General features: G+C 42.4%; 1 protein-coding gene across 4 annotated transcripts in view; it reads left to right on the forward strand.

The window, feature by feature from the left end:
* Window positions 1-19,234, forward strand: part of BUD13 (BUD13 homolog) — a 145,517-nt gene that overhangs the window by 16,655 nt on the left and 109,628 nt on the right. For 2 of the 4 annotated variants that reach the window (XM_005896138.3, XM_005896137.3), the window contains exon 10: window positions 7,600-8,003. The exons of the other annotated variants lie outside the window; for them this stretch is intronic. In XM_005896138.3, the coding sequence (XP_005896200.1) occupies window positions 7,600-7,693 (94 nt within the window). In that variant the 3' untranslated portion in view covers window positions 7,694-8,003. Of the gene's footprint in view, window positions 1-7,599; window positions 8,004-19,234 lie in introns of those variants that run through there. 4 annotated transcript variants of the gene reach the window in all.

Genomic DNA, 19,234 nt, shown 5'->3' on the forward strand with positions numbered 1-19,234 from the left:
AAAGTTGGGAAATTTGGAAATGAGAAACTCATTTACCATCTAAGCATGGATATATGTGTAGCTCTTTCATGTATAGACATAAGGAATCAGTCCCCTCACCCCCAGACATCCTGGGTAATTTTTTTTCTTTTATAATTTACTTATATTAGTGTTTACTCTTTTTGGTGTAAGTTCTATTGGATTTGACAAGCGAGTAGAGTCATTTATCCACCACCCTAGTACTATACGGGATAGTTTCATCATTTTAAAATTTCCTGTGTAAGTCACCTTTTAGTTACTTATTCCTCCTCCACCAACCCCTTGTAATTTCTGCTCTTGTTTTCCATCCCTATAGTTTTATCTCTTCCAGAATGTTACATGAATGGAATCATACAGTATGTAACCTTTTGAGTCAGACTTTTTGAAAGGCAGCTGTGCTAAACACTATACCACCAACGCTTGAGTCAGACTTTTTGCACTTAGCAAAATGCATATACGATTCATCTACTCCGGGAGCTGGTGATGGACAGGGAGGCCTGGCGTTCTGCAATTCATGGGGTCGCAAAGGGCCGGACATGACTGAGTGACTGAACGGAACTGCACTGTTCTTGAGTGAATCAGTACTTCACTCCTTGGTCATCACTGAGTAGTATTGCATTGTATAGCATACCACAGTCTGCTTATTCCCCAGCTGAAGGACATCTTGGTTGCTCCCAGTTTTTAACGTTGTGGATAAAGCTGCAGTAAACATTTGTGTATGGCTTTTAATGTGGGTATAGTTTTCAGTTTACTTGGGTAAATATCCAACAGTTGCTATTTTGTTGAGATCATGTTCACTTTTATAAGACACTGCCAGTTGTCTTCTAAAGTGGCTGTACCATTTTACATTACTGCAAAGGGTGGGGATTTCTGTTGCTCCATATCCTATCCAGAATTTGATATTGTCAGTGTTTTAGATTTTAGGTGTGTGGATTTAGTTTTGAACCTTAATTGCTTTGTTTTCCTTATAGTTATACCTCTGCAATTTTTTTTTTTTTTTTTTTAGTTTTTGCTGTAAAGATCACAATATGTATCTTTAACTTATCATAGCCTACTGATAGTTATAATTGTTATATTTCACATGAAATGTAAGAATCTTGCAACACTATATTTCCACTTAATCTGTTTTTGTTGCTATTATTTTCATGTTGTTCACTCAGTCGTGTCCGACTCCTTGCTACCCCATGGACTGCAGCACACCAGGCTTCCCTGTCTTTCACCCTCTCCCAGAGCTTGTTGAAACTTGTGTCCGTTGAGTCAGTGATGCCATCCAACCATCTCATTCTCTGTCGTCCCCTTCTCCTCCTGCCTTCAGTCTTTCCCAGCATCAGGGTGTTTTCTAATGAGTCGGCTCTTCTCATCAGGTGGCCAAAGTATTGGAGCTTCGATTTCAACTTCAGTCCTTCTAATGAATTTTCAGGATTGATTTCCTTTAGGATTGACTGGTTTGATCTCCTTGCAGTCCAAGGGACTCTCAAATGTCTTCTCCAGCACCACAGCTCAAAAGCATCAATTCTTCGGCATTCAGCCTTCTTTATGGTCCAACTCTCATATCCATACATGACTGCTGGAAAAACCACAGTTTTGACTAGATGGACCTTTGTCGACAAAGTAATGTTTCTGTTTTTGAATATGCTGTCTAGGTTGGTCATAGCTTTTCTTCCAAGGAGTAAGCGTCTTTTAATTTCATGGCTGAAGTCACCATCTGCAGTGATTTTTGAGCCCAAGAAAATAAAGTCTCATTGTTTCCATTGTTTCCCTGTCTGTTTGCTATGAAGTGATGGGACCAGATACCATGATCTTAAGTTTTTTGAATGTTGAGTTTTAAGCCAGCTTTTTCACTCTCCTCTTTTACCTTCATCAAGAGGCTCTTTAGTTCCTCTTTACTTTCTGCCATTATAGTGGTGTCATCTGCATATCTGAGATATTGATATTTCTCCCAGCAGTCTTGATTCTAGCTTGTGCTTCATCCAGCCCAACATTTCGCATGATGTACTCTGCATAGAAGTGAAATAAGCAGGGTGACAATATACAGCCTTGGTGTACTCCTTTCCCTATTTGAAACCAGTCTGTTTTTCCAATTCCGGTTCTAACTGTTGCTTCTTGCCCTTCATACAGATTCTTAGGAGGCAGGTAAGGTGGTCTGGTATTCCTGTCTCTTGAAGAATTTTCCACAGTTTGTTGAGATCCACACAGTCAAAGGCCTTGGCGTAGTCAATAAAGCAGAAATAGATGTTTTTCTGGAACTCTCTTGGTTTTTCTATGGTACAGTGGATGTTGGTGATTTGATCTCTGGTTCCTCTGCCTTTTATAAATCCAGCTTGAACATCTGGAAGTTCTCGGTTCATGTACTGTTAAAGCCTTGCTTGGAGAATTTTCAACATTACTTTGCTAGTGTGTGAGATGAGTGCAATTGTATGGTAGTTTGAACATTCTTTGGCATTGCCTTTCTATGGGATTGGAATGAAAATTGACCTTTTCCAGTCCTGTGGCCACTGCTGAGTTTTCCATATTTGCTGGCATATTGAGTGCAGCATTTTTACGGCATCATCTTTTAGAATTTTAAGTAACTCAACTGGAATTCCATCACCTCCACTAGCTTTGTTCGTAGTGATGCTTCCTAAGGCCCACTTGACTTCACATTGCAGGATGTCTGGCTCTAGGTCAGTGATCACACCATCATGGTTATCTGGGTCATGAAGATCTTTTTTGTACAGTTCTTCTGTGTATTCTTTCCACCTCTTCTTAATATCTTGTGCTTCTGTTAGGTCCATACCATTTCTGTCCTTTATTGTGCCCATCTTTGCATGAAATGTTCCCTTGGTATCTCTAATTTTTCTTGAAGAGATCTCTGGGCTTTCCCATTCTGTTGTTTTCCTCTATTTCTTTGCTTTGTTCACTGAGGAAGGCTTTCTTATCTTTCCTTGCTGTTCTTTGAAACTGTGCATAAAAATACATATTTTCATACATACTACTTAAAAAATATAATAGATCCCATAATAACAGTGGTAAAATTTTTACTTTGTAATTGTGTATTTTTAAAGAAACTAAGAAAACCAAAGAAAAAAATTGTAGTTTTAGTATTTACTCATATAATTACCGTTTCTGGTGTTCTTCTTTTTTTGTTAAAGAAATTAGGAAATTTTAATATTCCTTCAGTGCAGATCCATTGGCAACACATACAGTTTTGTTGAAATGAAAATGTCTTTACTTCACCCTTTATCTTTTAAAAGCTTTAATTTTGGAATAGTCTTGGACTCAGAAAAACCTGAAAAAAATATTATTAGTGTACCCTTCAGGCAGTTTCTCCCAATGATAACATCTTGTATATAACCATAGTACATTATCAAAGCCAGGAGTTGGCATTGGCATAGTTCTGTTAATTAAATCAGAGAACTTTTTCTCACCTTCGTTTCTGAAGGATTGTTTCACTAGCAGTATTGGAGGAGATTATTGAGAGGATGTGACCATTGGTTGACCCTTAAACTGGACCCAGGCAGTTGAAGGCCCTTGTCTCTCACCGTCCTTGGAACGTGCATCATGTCTATTCTTCCCATCTGCAGCTTTTTCAAGGACGCAGCCTTGAGAGAGTAGGGTGTTGAGATCGTCTGGACTGAATGTGTGACTGAACCCATAAGGGCTCTATATAAACATTTAACGTTCTGAGAGGCAGGTGCAGAGATCTGTTTTTTTGTGGGGTTGCCCAAGACAAAAAACCTTTTATGTAAATTCCCTTGCTTTTTAAACCTGTCACCTGCCAATCTGGACTGGTCTGCCTCTTTCTTTGATCTTTCCTTGTCCTCTGTGTATGGGAGCCAATTTCAGATTACACCCAGGAAACTTCTGAGGTTTCAGACCAACACATGGAACTCTGGATTGACAGTTCCAGACTTCAGTGACAGCTCTTTAAAGATCTTTCATCACTTTCTGGCCACCATTGTTTCCAACTGGAAGTCAGTTTGTTTCATTGTCCCACTCCCCCCAACCTCAACATATACACATTATAATATATTGGTTTTCTCTGACAGCTTTCAAAATTTTCTTCTGGTCTTTGGTTTTCAGCAGTTTGATTGTGATGTACCTACGTATGGTTTTTCTTTGTGTTGATCCTTTTTTGAGTTTGTTGAGCTTTTTGGATTTATGAGTCCATATTTTTCACATTTGGCTATTTTTTTGCCCAGTTATTATTTTTTTAAAACCACTTTCCCTTCTCCAATTTTACTATTTCTACTATTTGATATTATACTACAGTTGTCTGAAGTCCTGCTCATTTTTTTATCATGATTTTCCTCTCTGTTCTTAAGATGAAATAATTTCTGTTGATCTCATTTCAAGTTGATTGACTCATCTGCCATCTTCAGCTTATTAGGCTGATACACTGAAGTTTTTGTTTCAGCTAGTTTATTATATTTTTCAATTCTAGAATTCCCATTTGACATATTTCTCTGCTGAGATTTCCTACCTATTCATTCATTGTGAATCAATTTATTTTCCCTTGAGAATATTTATAATTGGTGCTTTGAAGTCCTATCTGCTAATTGCAACATTTGGGTTATCTCAGCATTGGTTTCTATTCATAGTTTTTCTTGAGTTTGATCACATTTTACTGTTTCTTTACATATCTGGTCATTTAAAAATGCTATACTGGACATTATACATTGTGGAGACTTTGAATTCTAATTTTGAGGTGTGTTGATTTTTATTGCAGTAGACAGTTAACTTGATTGTATTTGAACTCCAAACACTTATCTACTTTATAGTGGGCAGCAACTGAATTCCTGCTCAGTTCTTTTAGTTTCTAGCTGCTGCTTTTTCAGTGGGCCCATTGGATTTCCCCTGAACAAGCACAGGTTAGCAGTTAGCCAAAAATTTGGGTGCAGTTTGTGTATAGATTTGGGGGTTCTTCCCTTCTGAAGCTTCTTCCCGTTCAGTGTTTTGTCCCTGATTTTTTGGCTGCTCTGCCCACTTTGCACTCATACCTAAAGCCAGTAAGCCTGTGGCCTTCTGCCTCCATGAGCTGTGCAGTTTGGGAAGTGCCCTCTAGCAGAAAGCTTCACACATCTCCTCCCACAGTAAACTCCCACTCAAGTTCTGCCTGCTTTTGGTCACTCATGCCTTGAAATATTTCACATACTGTATTTTGTCCAGATTTTATAATTGTTCCCTGAGAGTAGGTTAGTTTGCTTGACTTCTCTGCCATGATTGGAATCTACTGCGCTGCTGTATGTGGGCCTAAGGCATTATCTTCTGTCCCTCAAGCTGCCATCTAAGCCCAGAGCTCTAGTTCCTGATATTGGCAGGTATTGTCAGGTTGGCTGTGGCTTCAGGTTTATTTCCTGCTTTGGTTTGCAGGATATGGTATGTCAGCTCTTTGGTAGCAGGATTTTTCAGAATACTCATTTGCTGTATAGCCAGAAGTAGATCTTTTTATAGCCACAACCCTAAAGATATTCCCTGCTATATCGAGTTCTTTCTTTTCTCTATTTTTTTCAAATTTCTGGACCCCAAACTTAGAACTCTCCTTGACCTGGTTTTTTACTGGTATAATTTGTCTCCATCTCTCACTGTAGTTTTCCTACATTTTTCATATTTTCTCCTTGAGTTTTCCTTTTTAGTTTTCTTTCTCATCCTTGCTTTATTTCTGATTATTAATTCTTTCCTTGCCTTTTCTACTCTTGTCTATTTTTGGCAAGTGAATATTTCTAGAATAAATCTATAGTATGTTATAGTTAGAAAAACCCATAAGGTCAGTTAATCTAACTTAACATTATTTAAAGAGAAACTGAGCCTCTGTTAAATTTCACAACTTACTTAGAGTTTTCAGCTCACCTGAAAAAGCTTGAATAAGACCTGGGACATCTGATTCTTTAGTCTAAAGCTCTTTCCACTGTAAGCTCTTTTGCAGTTTGCTTTTCTGATTCTATTTAGGGTTTGGTTTGTTATTCATAGGACCTTTGTATGATCATAGTAGTGTTGATTCTCTTAAGCACTTATTCCTCAGGCAAGAAGCAGTGGTTTCCTTGGGCTCTAGAACACCACTCATGCTTCTAAGGTTGGAGATGATGCCATTCTTAAGAAGCTTCGCTTCTTACTGAGCCTTTCCTTACTCACCCAACTCATACCTTAGGTAAGGCCTGAAGAAAGGGGGAAACTTGTCATCCCTATCAGTTCAGTAACACTTAGCACACGTTATAACATAAGCAGCTGTGTATTAGGCGCCAGGGTCTCACAATTAGTAAAAGATGGTCCTGGAGCACGCCAACTCACTTTCTATCTACAGAAGAAGACAGATGAGTAAATACTTTCAGTGCTACTTGCTAAGTATTACTATAATACTTAGCTACTTGCTAAGCTAAGCTATAATACTTAGCTACTTGCTAAGTATTACTTGAACACACTAGAGTGTGTTCAAGGTGCCTTGGGAGCACAAAGGAAGAGTAGATTCAGCCCTGGGAGATTGTGATCAGGGAATGAATGCTACCTCGAGGAGGTGATACATGATACATAAGTGGGAGACCTGGGTTTGATCCCTGGTTTGGGAAGATCCCTTGGAGAAGGTAAAGGCTACCTACTCCAGTATTCTGGTCTGGAGAATTCCATGGACTGTATAGTCCATGGAGTCACAAAGAGTTGGACACGACTGAGTGACTTTCATTTCATTTTTCATTTCATATGTATATGTATAACTGATTCACTTTGTTATATACCTGAAACTAACACAACATTGTAAATCAACTATACGCCAGTGAAAAGTTTTTAAAAGAATTAATGCTTACTGTGTGAAATCTGAGCTTCGTATTCTGGCCTGTAGTGCTTATTATGTTGTGGCCTCTGCCTGCCTCTCTGACTTTGGCTTGTGCTACTCTATTTGTACTTTAGCTCCAGCCATATAATTTGACTTTGGTTCCTTGCGTGTACCATCCCATTTCTTATTTTTGTGCATTTGCTCTTGTTGCTTCTGCTGTGCTGTATGCTGAAATGCCCTCCTAACCCTTCTGACTCTTTGCTTCACTCTGTCTTTTTAGACTTAGCATAAGGACCCCCTCCATGAAACCTTTCCTGATCATTCTTGTCCACCCCGCTTCCAAGCTGAGCAAGGTCCCCTTTCTGCTTCTTTGATACCCATTGCATATTTCTACCATAACCTATGCCTTTTGTTTTAATTATTTGTTTAAATGTCAGTCTCCTCCACTAGTCTATGAGTGTATCAGGACAGGTGCTATGTTATACTTGTTTTCATGACACAGTACCTAGTATAGTAAGAATTCACTAAATGTGTGTGTAATGCATGGTTAAAGTATAATATGTAGACATCAGTTGAGAGTGAGTTGGACCTTTAGAGAGTGGTAAATATTTGAAACAGTTGTCAAAATGAGAGGGGAAAGGCTCTGAACAAGGACTAATAAAAGGTGGAGTGTGTATTTTGTCTTTCTGATTCTGTTGCTTATGTCTTAAATATTTTCACTTTCCTTTTTCATTAGATTGTGATTTCATTAGATTGTTCATTAGATTGTGAGTTCTTTATTTCAAATGTACATGTTCAATTCAGGATTCTGGCTGATCAGTATCTCTTGATTGCAGATCCAATGGATTTGAACAGAAGCGCTTTGCCAGGCTTGCCAGCAAGAAGGCGGTGGAGGAACTTGCCTACAAGTGGAGTGTTGAGGATATGTAACTTTTTTGAGGCTGTGGGAGTGACCGTGGGTTGTGGTAGTGGACATAGGGCAGCTGTTACAGACATTCAGCTGTAACGGTCGTCTATGCTAATAATCAGGGCCACCCAGACCGGCAACTTGTTGAATACCAATTTTGACTACAGAAGAATATTTGAGACGTAATATCCGGACGAAGGATCCATACATCTCAGGTGTGCTGACGCTGCCGGATGCTGGCTTTCAGAGGAAGTGTTGATTTCTCTGTGTCCCAGGGCTTGTTCTTGGTTAGGGTATTTCTTTTTTAATAAACACACATTTATTTTTTTAAAATAATTTTCTTAATTGGATATTCTGTTTTGGGGAAGAATACAAGCTAGTATTGATCCCCCAGGGGTTTTGGGGATTGGTAGTTGGATTTTTCATTCATGTAGGAGGCAGGATGAGTAATAACTTTCACAGTGATAGATCATTCCATTTAGAAAATAAGAATTATTGCTAAACTAGACTTTGGAATGGACATGGATATTTGGAGACATGGTGGTATCTGATAAGAGGTAGTGTCACAAATTAGTGGGGAAGAGGTGGATAATGGTGCTCAGAAAATTGGCTTATTATATGGACAAAAATAAAGTTGGATATCTCCCTTAACCACATAAAGCAAAGACAGAGTCCAAAGTGAATTTACCTAAGTGAAAGGTAAAATACTAAGGCCAATAAGAAAAAAAATGGAGAATGTATTTGTGACTTTGGGATAAGGATAAATCTGTTAAGTTAGATCTCCAAATCACAATCCATAAGGTTTGATAACTTTGCCTAATTCATATTTAAATATTTCTAGTCACCAAATCACCCCATAGTCAAAGCTAAAGATAGGTATAGATTAGGAGAAAATATACCAATGTCTAAAACTGACAAAGGATTACATTTATTAGAGATTGAATATGGAAGGAACTACTGCAAATCAGAAAGAAAACACACAAAACAAGAATAGGCAAAGGATGTGAATATGTGAAATCTAAAGGGAAAACCAGAATGGCCAATAAGTATCTTACCACTTATAATTAGAGAAATAGAAATCAAAACATTAATGAGTTTCTACTTTGTATCTATTAGTAAAAGTAAGCAAGAGACTGGATTCTCATGGGAAATCAAAACTCATGGGAGATTTTAACTAGGGCCTCCATTCTGGACAACAAATGGGCAGCACTTAACTGAAAATAAGTAATATCTGGGATGCAGTGTTGCAGAATTTTTGATTGAATGCTGTCTTGAGTTTGAATCCCAGGTATGTCTTTTACTAAAACTGTGCAACCTTAGTAAGCTGCTTTTCTGTGTTTTAGTCTCTTCATCTTTGAAATGGAGATGTTACCTACCTTACAGGTTTATTGTGCGCCTAGAACAGTGCCTGGAACATAGTATGTGTCACAAAATTGTTAGCTGTTGTCATTGTCTTCCTAGCCATCATGTGTTGATAGCCAGCTTCCAACATGGCCCTCCAGTGATCCCTGACTCCTGGTAGTCAAGCCCTGTGTAGTCCCCTCCCTACGGTGAATAGGACTGACCTAGGTACACGATAGGATGTCCTGGAAACATGCGACTGAGTCAGGAAAAGACACTGAAGGCTTCTGCCTTGTGGAAGAAGCTGGCTACTATGTCATGAGAACACTTATGTGGCCCTTGGGAGAGACCCATGCAGAGAATAACTGAGGCCTAGACCCACTAGGTTATCAACCATGTGAGTGAGCTGCTGTGGAAGTGGGTCCTTCAACTCTGTTCAGGCCTTTAGCTGTGCATATCTCTGATCAACAACATGGCCACCATGTCATGAGAGATCCTGAGTCAGAATCACCCACCTCCAAATTCTTGACCCAGAGAAACTGAGGTAGTAGTTGTTTATTATTTTTTAATAGCTTGAGATATAATTCACATAACTATAGTGTTTACTCGTTTGATGTGTACAGCAATTCAGTGGTTTTTAGTAGATTGTGGAGTTGAACTATAACTTCATCATAGTTAATTTTGAAACATTTTGGATTCAGGGAACTTTATATCCATTAGCAGTCACTCTTTACGTGTCCCCATCTCCAGCTCTAGGCAACCGCCAGTTTTTCTGTTCTAGATTCATTTCATATAATGTGTGCATAGACTGTCATACAACATGTAGCCTTTTGTGTGTAGCTCTTTTCACTTAGCATAATGTTTTCAAGGTTCATCTGTGTTGTAGTATGTATCAACATTACATTCCTTTTTATGGCTGAATAGTATTCCCTTGTGTGGGTATAACACATCTTTAATTATCCATGTGTTGATACATGCGTAGCCACTTTTTGGCTCTTGTGAATAATACTGCTATGAATACTCATACAAGTTTTTGTATGAACTTATGTTTTCACTTTTCTTGGAGTAGAATTTTTGGTTCAATATGGTAACTTCAGGGCTTCCTTGGTGGCTCAGCAGTAAAGAATCTACTTGCAGTGAGAAGCTGCAGCTTCAATCCCTGAGTCAGGAGGAGGAAATGGCAACCCACTCCAGTATTCTTGCCAGGATAATCCCACAGACAGAGGAGCCTGGTGGGGTTCAGTCCGTAGGATCACAAAGATTCAGATGTGACTGAAGCAGCTGAGCGCACATGCACGCGTGATAACTCCAGTTTTACTTTCTGAGGAACTACCAAACATCCAAAGCAGCGTAAGAAAGCCCCAGTTTCTCCACGTCCTTGCCAGTTCTTGTTTCTGTTTTTGACCATACTGCATGACTTTCAGGATCTTAGTTCCCAACCAGGGATTGAACCCAGGCCATGGCAGTGAAAGCGCCACGTCCCCACCTCTGGACCATCAGGGAATTCCTGCCAATACTTACTTTCCGTCTTTTTGATTATAGCTATCCTAATGGTATAAAGCTAGCTGTAACCAAAAAGACAGTAAGTATTGATAAAAGTGGTATGTTGTTGTGTTTTTGATTTGCATTTCCCTAATGCCTAATGTTGTTGAATATCTTTATATATATTTCTTGGAAAATGTTTATTTAAATCCTTTGCTCATTTTTTCAGCTGAGTTGTTTATCACACACAGACACATACATGCACACACACTCTTAGGTAGAATTCTTTATATATTCTGGTAAAAAGTCTCTTATCAGATAATTTGCAAATATTCTCATTCTGTGGCTGTTATTAGTTTTAAGCTGCTAAATTCTGAAGTAATAGTACACAGCAATAGATAACTGATTCATTAAGTTTGTGCATACCCTTCATCAAAGCAGTTCCACTCCTTGCTTTATCCATCAGAGAAACTTGCACAGATCTGCAAGGAGTTAGGTATAAGGATGTTTATCTATATGTAGTTTGGGTAGCAAGAAGCTGAAAACAACTTAGATGCCTGTCACTAAAGGAATTGATTAGTAAAAATGTGGTATATGCATATGATGAAATATTATAAAAAGCAGTCAGATGCAGCTACTAGGACCTGATAGACTCCAGGTGAGGAGGGAATAATGGAATTTACAGCAAAAATTATTTAAGTGAATTGAACACAGAAAACAACAGAAACACAGAAGGCAGTTTTAAAGGAGAATTTATACCTTAACTCACTAGAATGGGGTCTGTGGGAGGGAACAGAATGGGACTAGAGTGGGGAATGAAGGAGGGAAAGAGAAACAGAGGAGGATGAGATAATGTGTGCTGAACTCCGGCATGCGATCCACTCTGTTCTGTGTGCCTGCGGCTCTAAGCACACATCCAGAAGCAAGATCGTGCTCTAATGGAATTGACGTTTAGTACCTGTATCAGTTGGGATAGGCTAAACTGCTGTGACAGCCAAATGGACTGGCCTATACAATGAAAGTTTGTTCTCCCTCCTCACTCATGTCCAGGGAAGTTTCAGATTGGGGCAGATGGAGGGGGCATCCCTACTCCATGCAGTCATTTAGGTACCAGGCTGATGTCAACATTAACATGGCTTCCGAGGTTGCTTGGGGCATTGCCATTTTGGCGAGTTGAGCAGAGCTTGGAGGGTTGCTTGGTCGATATTATGGGCAAGCTCTAGAGGTGGCATACTGCCCCTCACATACGGTTAGCTGCAGCTCAGTTGCATGGCTGCCCGTTAATGCAAAGGAGCTTGAGAAATGTACACCCAGCAAGAAGGGGAAAATGAATGTTGTTGGGACAGCCATTCTCTCTGCTGCAGTCCTGAAGAAAGGCTGTCTGCCCCCCAGGCGTTTGAGAGATGCATGGATTTTATTAAAAGAATTTTAAGATCTGAAAATCCCAGGGGGACTCCATTCTCTAACTGGGGAGTCTCAGCTGAAGTCACTACCAAGTGAGGAATATCTCTTCTCTAGTTGGTTAGTGGCTGTCAGACAAGAGGTTAGGCAGGGAGATGAAGGCTAAACTTGTGACTAGCATCAGCATTTGTGAGAAAAGGTACTTTAGAGAGGAAACAGCTCAGAAAATAAATGTGAAGGTTCTGTAGTTAGCATGGGGCAGAGTTGGAGCTAGGATCCAGTGTTACACTAGGCTCTCAGCTGCCTATCTGGTCCTCTGGCTCCTTGCCGTAAACCTGTTTTTAAAAGGCCCAAGGGTAGAACATTGTGGTGAAACTGGTAAAATCCAAATAAAGTCTGCAGTTTACTTCATAGAATTATGCCACTGTTAATCTTAGTTTTGAAAAATGCACGTAAGTTTACCATCAAGAAGTCTTTGTGAAGAGTAACGAGTAACTTTGTATTGTCTTTACAACTTTCGGTAAGTCTAAAATTTTTCCAGAATAAAAAGTTTATTTTTAAAAAAGACCCCAGGGAATATAGGTTGTGGACAATGGATCCCACTCAAATTACTGCCTTTTGAGTTTATCCTTTAGTAAGCTGTGTTGAAGCCAGCCCCTTTCCTCTGAGTGGCAGCAAGTACATTCAGCTTCCAGCCTGTTGTCACATCTCTTGTCTGCAGCTGGCTTTTATTTCCATATGGGTTCAGGTTTTAACTTCAGTTTTGTGGGGCCGTACACTGTTTCTTGGGAAGAACTCACTTTAAGAGGCTGTTACGGACTGAATGTTGTATTCCCCCTCCCCCGCAAATTCATTTGTTGAAACCCTAGCTCCCAAGTTGGTGGTATTAGGCAGTGGGGCCTTAGCGGGTGATTAGGTCATGAGGGTGGAACCCTTGAGAATGGAATTAGTCCTTATGAAAGATACTGAAGAATGATCTCTTGCCTTTTTTGGCTTTTTTTGGTCATGTGAAGGCACAGCAAGAAGCTAGGTGTCTGTGAGCCAGGAAACTGGCCCCACTAGTTACCAAGTCTGCTGGTGCCTTGATCTTGGACTTCCTAGCTTCCAGAACTGTAAGAAATATTTGTTATTAAAGCCATGCTATGGTATTTTTGTTACAGCAGCATGAATGGACTAAGAGGTTCAGATACTTTGAAAATCTTAAACAATCAAATTTTTTCCTCTTAACAAAAGAATTTATCACCTGTTTTCAAGCAGAGACTGAGGTGGGAAGGGAAGCAGAGTCTATCCCAGATAAGCTTTATGTTTAGTGGACATTAGTGAAAATGTGTGAATTCCTCCTCCCCCCAGTTTCTCTGCCTTTACATGTATGAGCACAGTACATCCTTAGGGCGGAGATCCTGTTTGGCTGAAAGCTGGATGTGATTCCCTAGGCTGGCTGCTAGAGGGCAGTGTGATACATGTTTTCTGGACTAGGGAAGCAGGGCCCTGGGTCCATGCAGGTTTTTTCAAAATAATAAGCCGTAGAATCTTTCAGGGGCTTCCCTGGTGGCTCAGATGGTAAAGAATCTGCTTCCAATGCAGGAGACCTGGGTTTGGTCCCTGGGTCAGAAAGGTCCTCTGGAGAAGGGAATAGCAACCCACTCCAGTATTCTTGCCTGGAGAATCCCATGGACAGAGGAGCCTGGTGGGCTGTAGTCCGTAGGAGCCCAAAGAATCGGACATAACTGAGCGACTAAGCACACACACAGAATCTTTCAAGGATATAGATGGCTAAATTCAGTTGCAGATTCCTCTATTTCTTATCCCTACCTTAGATCCAGAAATATAATCCTGACTTCAATTTGGTAACGATTTTCAAGAGACAAACCTACTATTTAGATTTTGAACAGAATCTACCTTACTTGAGCTTTGGAAACCTTTCTTTACGTAGAAGACTTATTATTTTTTAAATTTTTAATCATATTCAGATCTTCTTGCTCTCTTTCTTTTCCTAGTCCTTCAGTTTGAAGTTTAGATTTAAGGAGCAGTGAGCAATGCTAAAAACTAGAGTTGTACACTTTACAAGAGTACATTTTATGGTATGTGAAATATATCTCAAAAAATATGAAGGGAAATAAACAGTAGTGAGCAGAGGCTGTGTCTCAAATAGAGTATAATTAATTGATGATACTGATTTGAAAAGCCTTAATGCTTTGCCATTGGTTCATTAGCAAGAGGGAAAAACTCTGATCTCTTTTTCCCTCAAGTTTCTTGGAATGCACTGACATTCTAAGACACAGAGGGCATTATTCCTGTCTAAAGAGGTTACTCACACTAGTCAAAGAGCGGGACTGGGGTTAGGGTTTGAATGGGAAATGCCAGTGAGAAGGCCGAGTCTAGGCTGTGTGGTATCTATCTTGAAGCCTGAGATTTATGTTTGAGTTTGTTAAGACATGTGTGTTCTGAACTGTGCATTTCTGCATAGATTATTTGGGTAGTTTCTTTCTTCCAATTTCTCTCTCTCTCTCCCTCTTTTTTTTAGTGTTGAGTCCTGTTTTTGGCATAAATATGTCTGGAACTGGCTCACGGGCAGCTGGACTGACCTGTGAAAACACGTAGAGAGATCATGGGGCCAGGCTGGAGCCGAGTCACGTCTCCCCCATGGCGCTCGCCTTTTTGCCACATGCCAGTGACATTACTTACCTGGGAATGACTCAGTGTCTCCTTTGTACCTGAATATTTTCCTCTGCTCAGTAGAGGAAGTGTGTGTGTCTCACATTTGATGCTGTTGACCTTGGGCTTACACAGGTTCACCCTTTCAGAAAATAAGGGCAGGTAGGAGGTCCTGGTGGTCGTTTGATCCTCAGCTGGTGCTTGTGAAGCCGTACCCTTGGGAGGGGACAGAGAGCAGTGAGCCAAAAAAGGAGTCAGTCTTCTTCCTGCGTATTATGTTCAGCAGCCTCTGTCAGCTGAGAACTGAAAGGAGTCACAGGTCAAAATGCAATGTCTAGTGCTTAGTAAGCAGGGCCTGTTTTCTTCCTCTTTCTTTTGGCAAGGGAGTCTCGCTCAGAATCTCTCTGAACTGCAAAGGACCCTGGACTTAAACATCAGACTCCTCTCTCAGTAGCTCTTCCCCCATCCCTCCTCACACTAGTGACCAGGCAAGAGGTCAAGGGAGAGTCCCGGGACAGTCCTCTGCCGACGGAAGGAGCGCTTACCAGGGCATTCTCATCGCCTCTGCGACGAGGGTCTCCATGGTGTACTCTGGGCTGAGTTCCACAGTCCTGGAAGCATTGCTTGCTGCGAGTTTCGGCTTGGAGCTTGGCTTTGAAGAGCCTGAATGTACTAGAGGGGCAGTTAACCTTGACTCTTTTTTCCAGGGATTGGAGAGGAGGTGGATAAGACATCTGGGAAGAGAGGAGTGTATGTCTGGGGAAATAATAACAGCAGCAACAATGATTTTAATTGCTATCTTTTGTTAAGTACTTACCATATGTCAGGCATATGTTAAGTGCATACATACCTCACCTCCGTGGTCAGGAAGAATTCAGAGTCTGTAAGTGGCTGTGGATTTGGGAAGGCCAAGTTTCTGGATTTCCCAAGAAAAGTGGCATGGGGGTATCTTGGCAGGGTAAATTCTTTTTTTTGTTCCCTGCACACCATCTTGGGATGAGGGAGTTGCTAGGATCTTTATGTGATTCCCTTTGACAGAGAGCTTGGGCACTTTACCCTGGTCACTGTGTCTCCATCAGACTTGGCAGCCCTCTTCCCACCCAGGATGGGCGTCTCCTGCTTTGGCCAGCTCAGCTTCTCATGCCTCTGCGTAGTGGGCTGCCAGACAGGAGCCAGGAGCCTCTGCACAGTCTGGATGTATTTGCTACATGGGGTGAAAAATATTTCTGTCGGTCTGAGTCTGTAACTCTGAGCCAGTCCCGTGATGCCAAATACAAAGGCAATGGGGCCTTTGCAAGCTTGCTTTGCTGGTCATTTGTGTGCCTGCCTAAATTATGCAGTGTATTTTCAGGTCATTTCAAATGAAAATTTATTTCTTCTCTGAAAACAAAAATTTAATTTATTTTATCTCCGTTTGTTTTCACACTCCCAGGTTATCAGGCTGAGACCCGGCAGAGAGGATGTGAGACCTGCAGCTGAAGGATAGGGCAAGAGAGGGAATTTCTGAATCACTCTGTTAGGTAGCTTGAGGCTACAGCTTAGAGAATGTGGTCTTGGGAAACAGGAGCTTGGAAGTATGTTTGCTGGAGGGGGCAGGGCAGTGGGGGTTCTGTTGCTAGGCTGGTGTCCCTGATCACTTTGGGGTGAAGATTATATTTTCATCTACCATCTTAGAAGGACTTCCCCAATGGCTCAGCAAGTAAATAATCCACCTTCAGTGCAGGAGACGTGGGTTTGATCCCTGGGTTGGGAAGATTGCCTGGAGAAGGCAGTGGCAACCCACTCCAGTATTTTTGCCTGGGAAATCCCATGAACAGCAGAGCCTGTGGGCTACAGTCCATGGGGTCTCAAAGGGTCGGACAAGACTGAAGTGACTACCACCTTAGAATAGGATGGCTGTTTCTATAACATTTGTATAACATTGTGTGCATGTTACTGGCTTCGGGTTGGAGCTGGGCCTTCTAACTTTCAGGAGTGAGTCAGAGGTATGTAGAGGGCCATTCCAAGCAACCGGAGAATCAGGCTTTGATAGCGGAGAAGCTAAGACAAGATTGGACAAGTGGAATGTCCGATTCTCAGTAATTTCGCAGGCACTGGATAAGCCTGGCTGCCCTGCGTCCGGGCTTGCAATTAGAGTTCACATCTCCCAAGATGCCTAAGAGAAGAGCTGACCACCCCTGGTTATGAACAGCATGCAGTTTGTCCTTGCTCAACACTTATTTGAGGTTGGAGGTCGAACTAGATGGAGCTGCAAGATTATCAGTTAGTCCTTTGCACTATTGCCTTCTCCAGTTATGTCTCTCAACTGGCAGAAGTTCCCAAGTTACTACCTATGGGAAACAGAGCCCTCCTCTGGCCCCTCCCCCATAGCAAAATTACTAGTTTGCTCATAGTTCGGGTCACTCACTTGATCCCCTGGTTGCTCTTGTCTGGGTCAGGTTTGAGGACTTGATTGCACTCTGGAGCTTGGAAGTCTCTCTGATACTGGTTGATACAGTCCCTGTAGTCTGGATGCGTTACTGATGCAATTTTTCTCCCCCGGATGTAAACTGGGAATATCAACTGACCAAGGGGAGAGTTCTGGAAGGCAATCTGATGAGGAGTGGTCAGGTAGTGGTCACCTAAGGGGAGTGAGAGAGTGTGCAGAGCACCTCCTGTCTGTGGGAAGGGCATGAGATGAAAGGCGGGGATGTGGACGCCAGCTGGGCAACTGAGCCAAGCCTTTTATATGGAACTTGCAGATGCCAGAGGGCTTCCCAGGTGGCTCAGGGGTTAAGAATCTGCCTGCCAGTTCAGAAGACCCAGGAGATCTGGGTTCCATTCCTGGGTTGAGAAGATCTCCTGGAGGTGGATATGGCAACCCACTCCAGTAGTCTTGCTTGGAGAATCCCATGGAGAGAGGAGCCTTGCGGGCTATAGTCCATGGGATCGCAAAGAGTCAGACACGACTGCGTGACTGAGCACAAGCACCAGCAGATCCCAGATATACCCACATTGCTCCCTCTACCCCTCTGACCTTTAGAGTCATCTCCCCGAGACCAGAAATAGAGTTCTTAGTGTTCCACAGTGGCCTTGCAGCCCCTTTTAGGTAATTTGAGCTTTGACAGCCTGGACTACAGAGCTGCTGCTGGTCCAGCCCCAAACTGGAATGAGGAGGGTCGGCTGGGATAGGGTAGTGGGTGCCCTTCCAGAGGGGTCCTGGCTAACAGTGTAGCTAGGTATGGCCTGCAAGCCTCTTGCAGGGTCACTTGCCGCTTATTGCGGTCTGCTGGGTTGGTATTTCCCACGCCTGGGATCTACCTGGGGGACAGGAGTGCCCTGGTTAGGCTGGGGACGCAGGGATCAGTTTCTGCTTTATGCAGAGTGCCACTCTGCCCCTATTACCTTGCCCCCCCGCCATGCTAAGTCTCACCTGAATGGGAGGGCTCCTCTCCATGGTAAGTCCAGGGCTTGTGGCTTTCTCCATAGGTTGTACTGAGGGGAATCCATGGAGGCTTGGGCTCACTGAAGTAGCTTAGGTGTTGTAGCTGGAGTGGAGCCTTGGGAAGGGTCTCCAGGCGGTATTTAACATCTTCTGGGGCTATTTCATTCTGGGCTTCTGACTCCTGCAAAGCAACCCCCTCTTGCTGCTTCCCCATCGCAGGAAGTTCACTTCCGCCTCTGTTCAGAAGGGTCCTTCTTATATCTTCCCCTCATTAATAGTGAAAGCTGGTGGGAATGTGTCTCCTAGAGTGAGAGGTTGGCAGAAACTAGGTGGGTGCTCCCATCTAGCAAGTTCCTTAAATTCTCTGAGCCACAATGTCCTTATTTGAGAGGATCTGAAATAAAGTACCTAGCATAGTGCCTGGCGTGTAGTAGGTGCTTCATAGATAGTATTTTCTCTTAAAATGTTACTGTTAAGATATTTCCAGAGGTGCCTGCTGCATCAGTGGCACGTGCCCCTGTTGACTCCGCTGTCACCTCACTCCTGGCCTTACCTGAGCAGCAGGATGGCTTTTCCTCGGCAGGGCTTGGTGAGTCAGCATCTCTTGCTGGGTGGGGTTGAGGGCTAGGCCATTTGAAGGAGGGTACTGAAATGGGTCAGGTCTTCTGTCCCCAGGAGAGGGAGTGTCTAGAGCAAGGGGAGGAGTCGTGATTGACTTGTTCCCATGATTCTTCCCCATCCACCTGGCAGCCTTCCCTCACCCATTACTGCATTAAGGGAAGGAGCGGGCCGCTGCTGGTAGTATGTCCAGGAAGGACCCAGATTTAGTTTTTGTGGCTGGATCAGTAAGAACTAGGTGGGGGGCTTTCTCTGCATATGAGGACATTGCATTTCAAAAGCAATTCTTTTTAATTAGTATTTCAACTCTCTGTCTGTTTTTTTTTTGGCCTTGGGAGTAGTGCTGGCTTTGGAGGGATGGACTCACTGAAAGGTGGGTGGAGCCCCAGATAGGCCGCTACCCAGCTCCAGGGCTTGGTGTGTGTGTGGTGGTGTCTGTGATTCCTAAGGGGCAGAGGAAAGAGCGGTCTAGGAGCCCAGGAAGGTGAGAGCCCCAGGGGTTTTGTTCCTTGCCTGCTTCTAAAGCTGTGAGTAAGGATACACCTCCATGGGGCCACTGGAAGACCCTCCAGATCCTCAGAGATGGCAGAAGGTGGCCTCTTTTCCGGCTACACCGACTCAGCATTTGAATTTTGGGGGTGGC

This window comes from Bos mutus, chromosome 15, assembly GCF_027580195.1.
Source record: "Bos mutus isolate GX-2022 chromosome 15, NWIPB_WYAK_1.1, whole genome shotgun sequence".
NCBI classification, from domain to species: Eukaryota; Metazoa; Chordata; class Mammalia; order Artiodactyla; family Bovidae; genus Bos; species Bos mutus.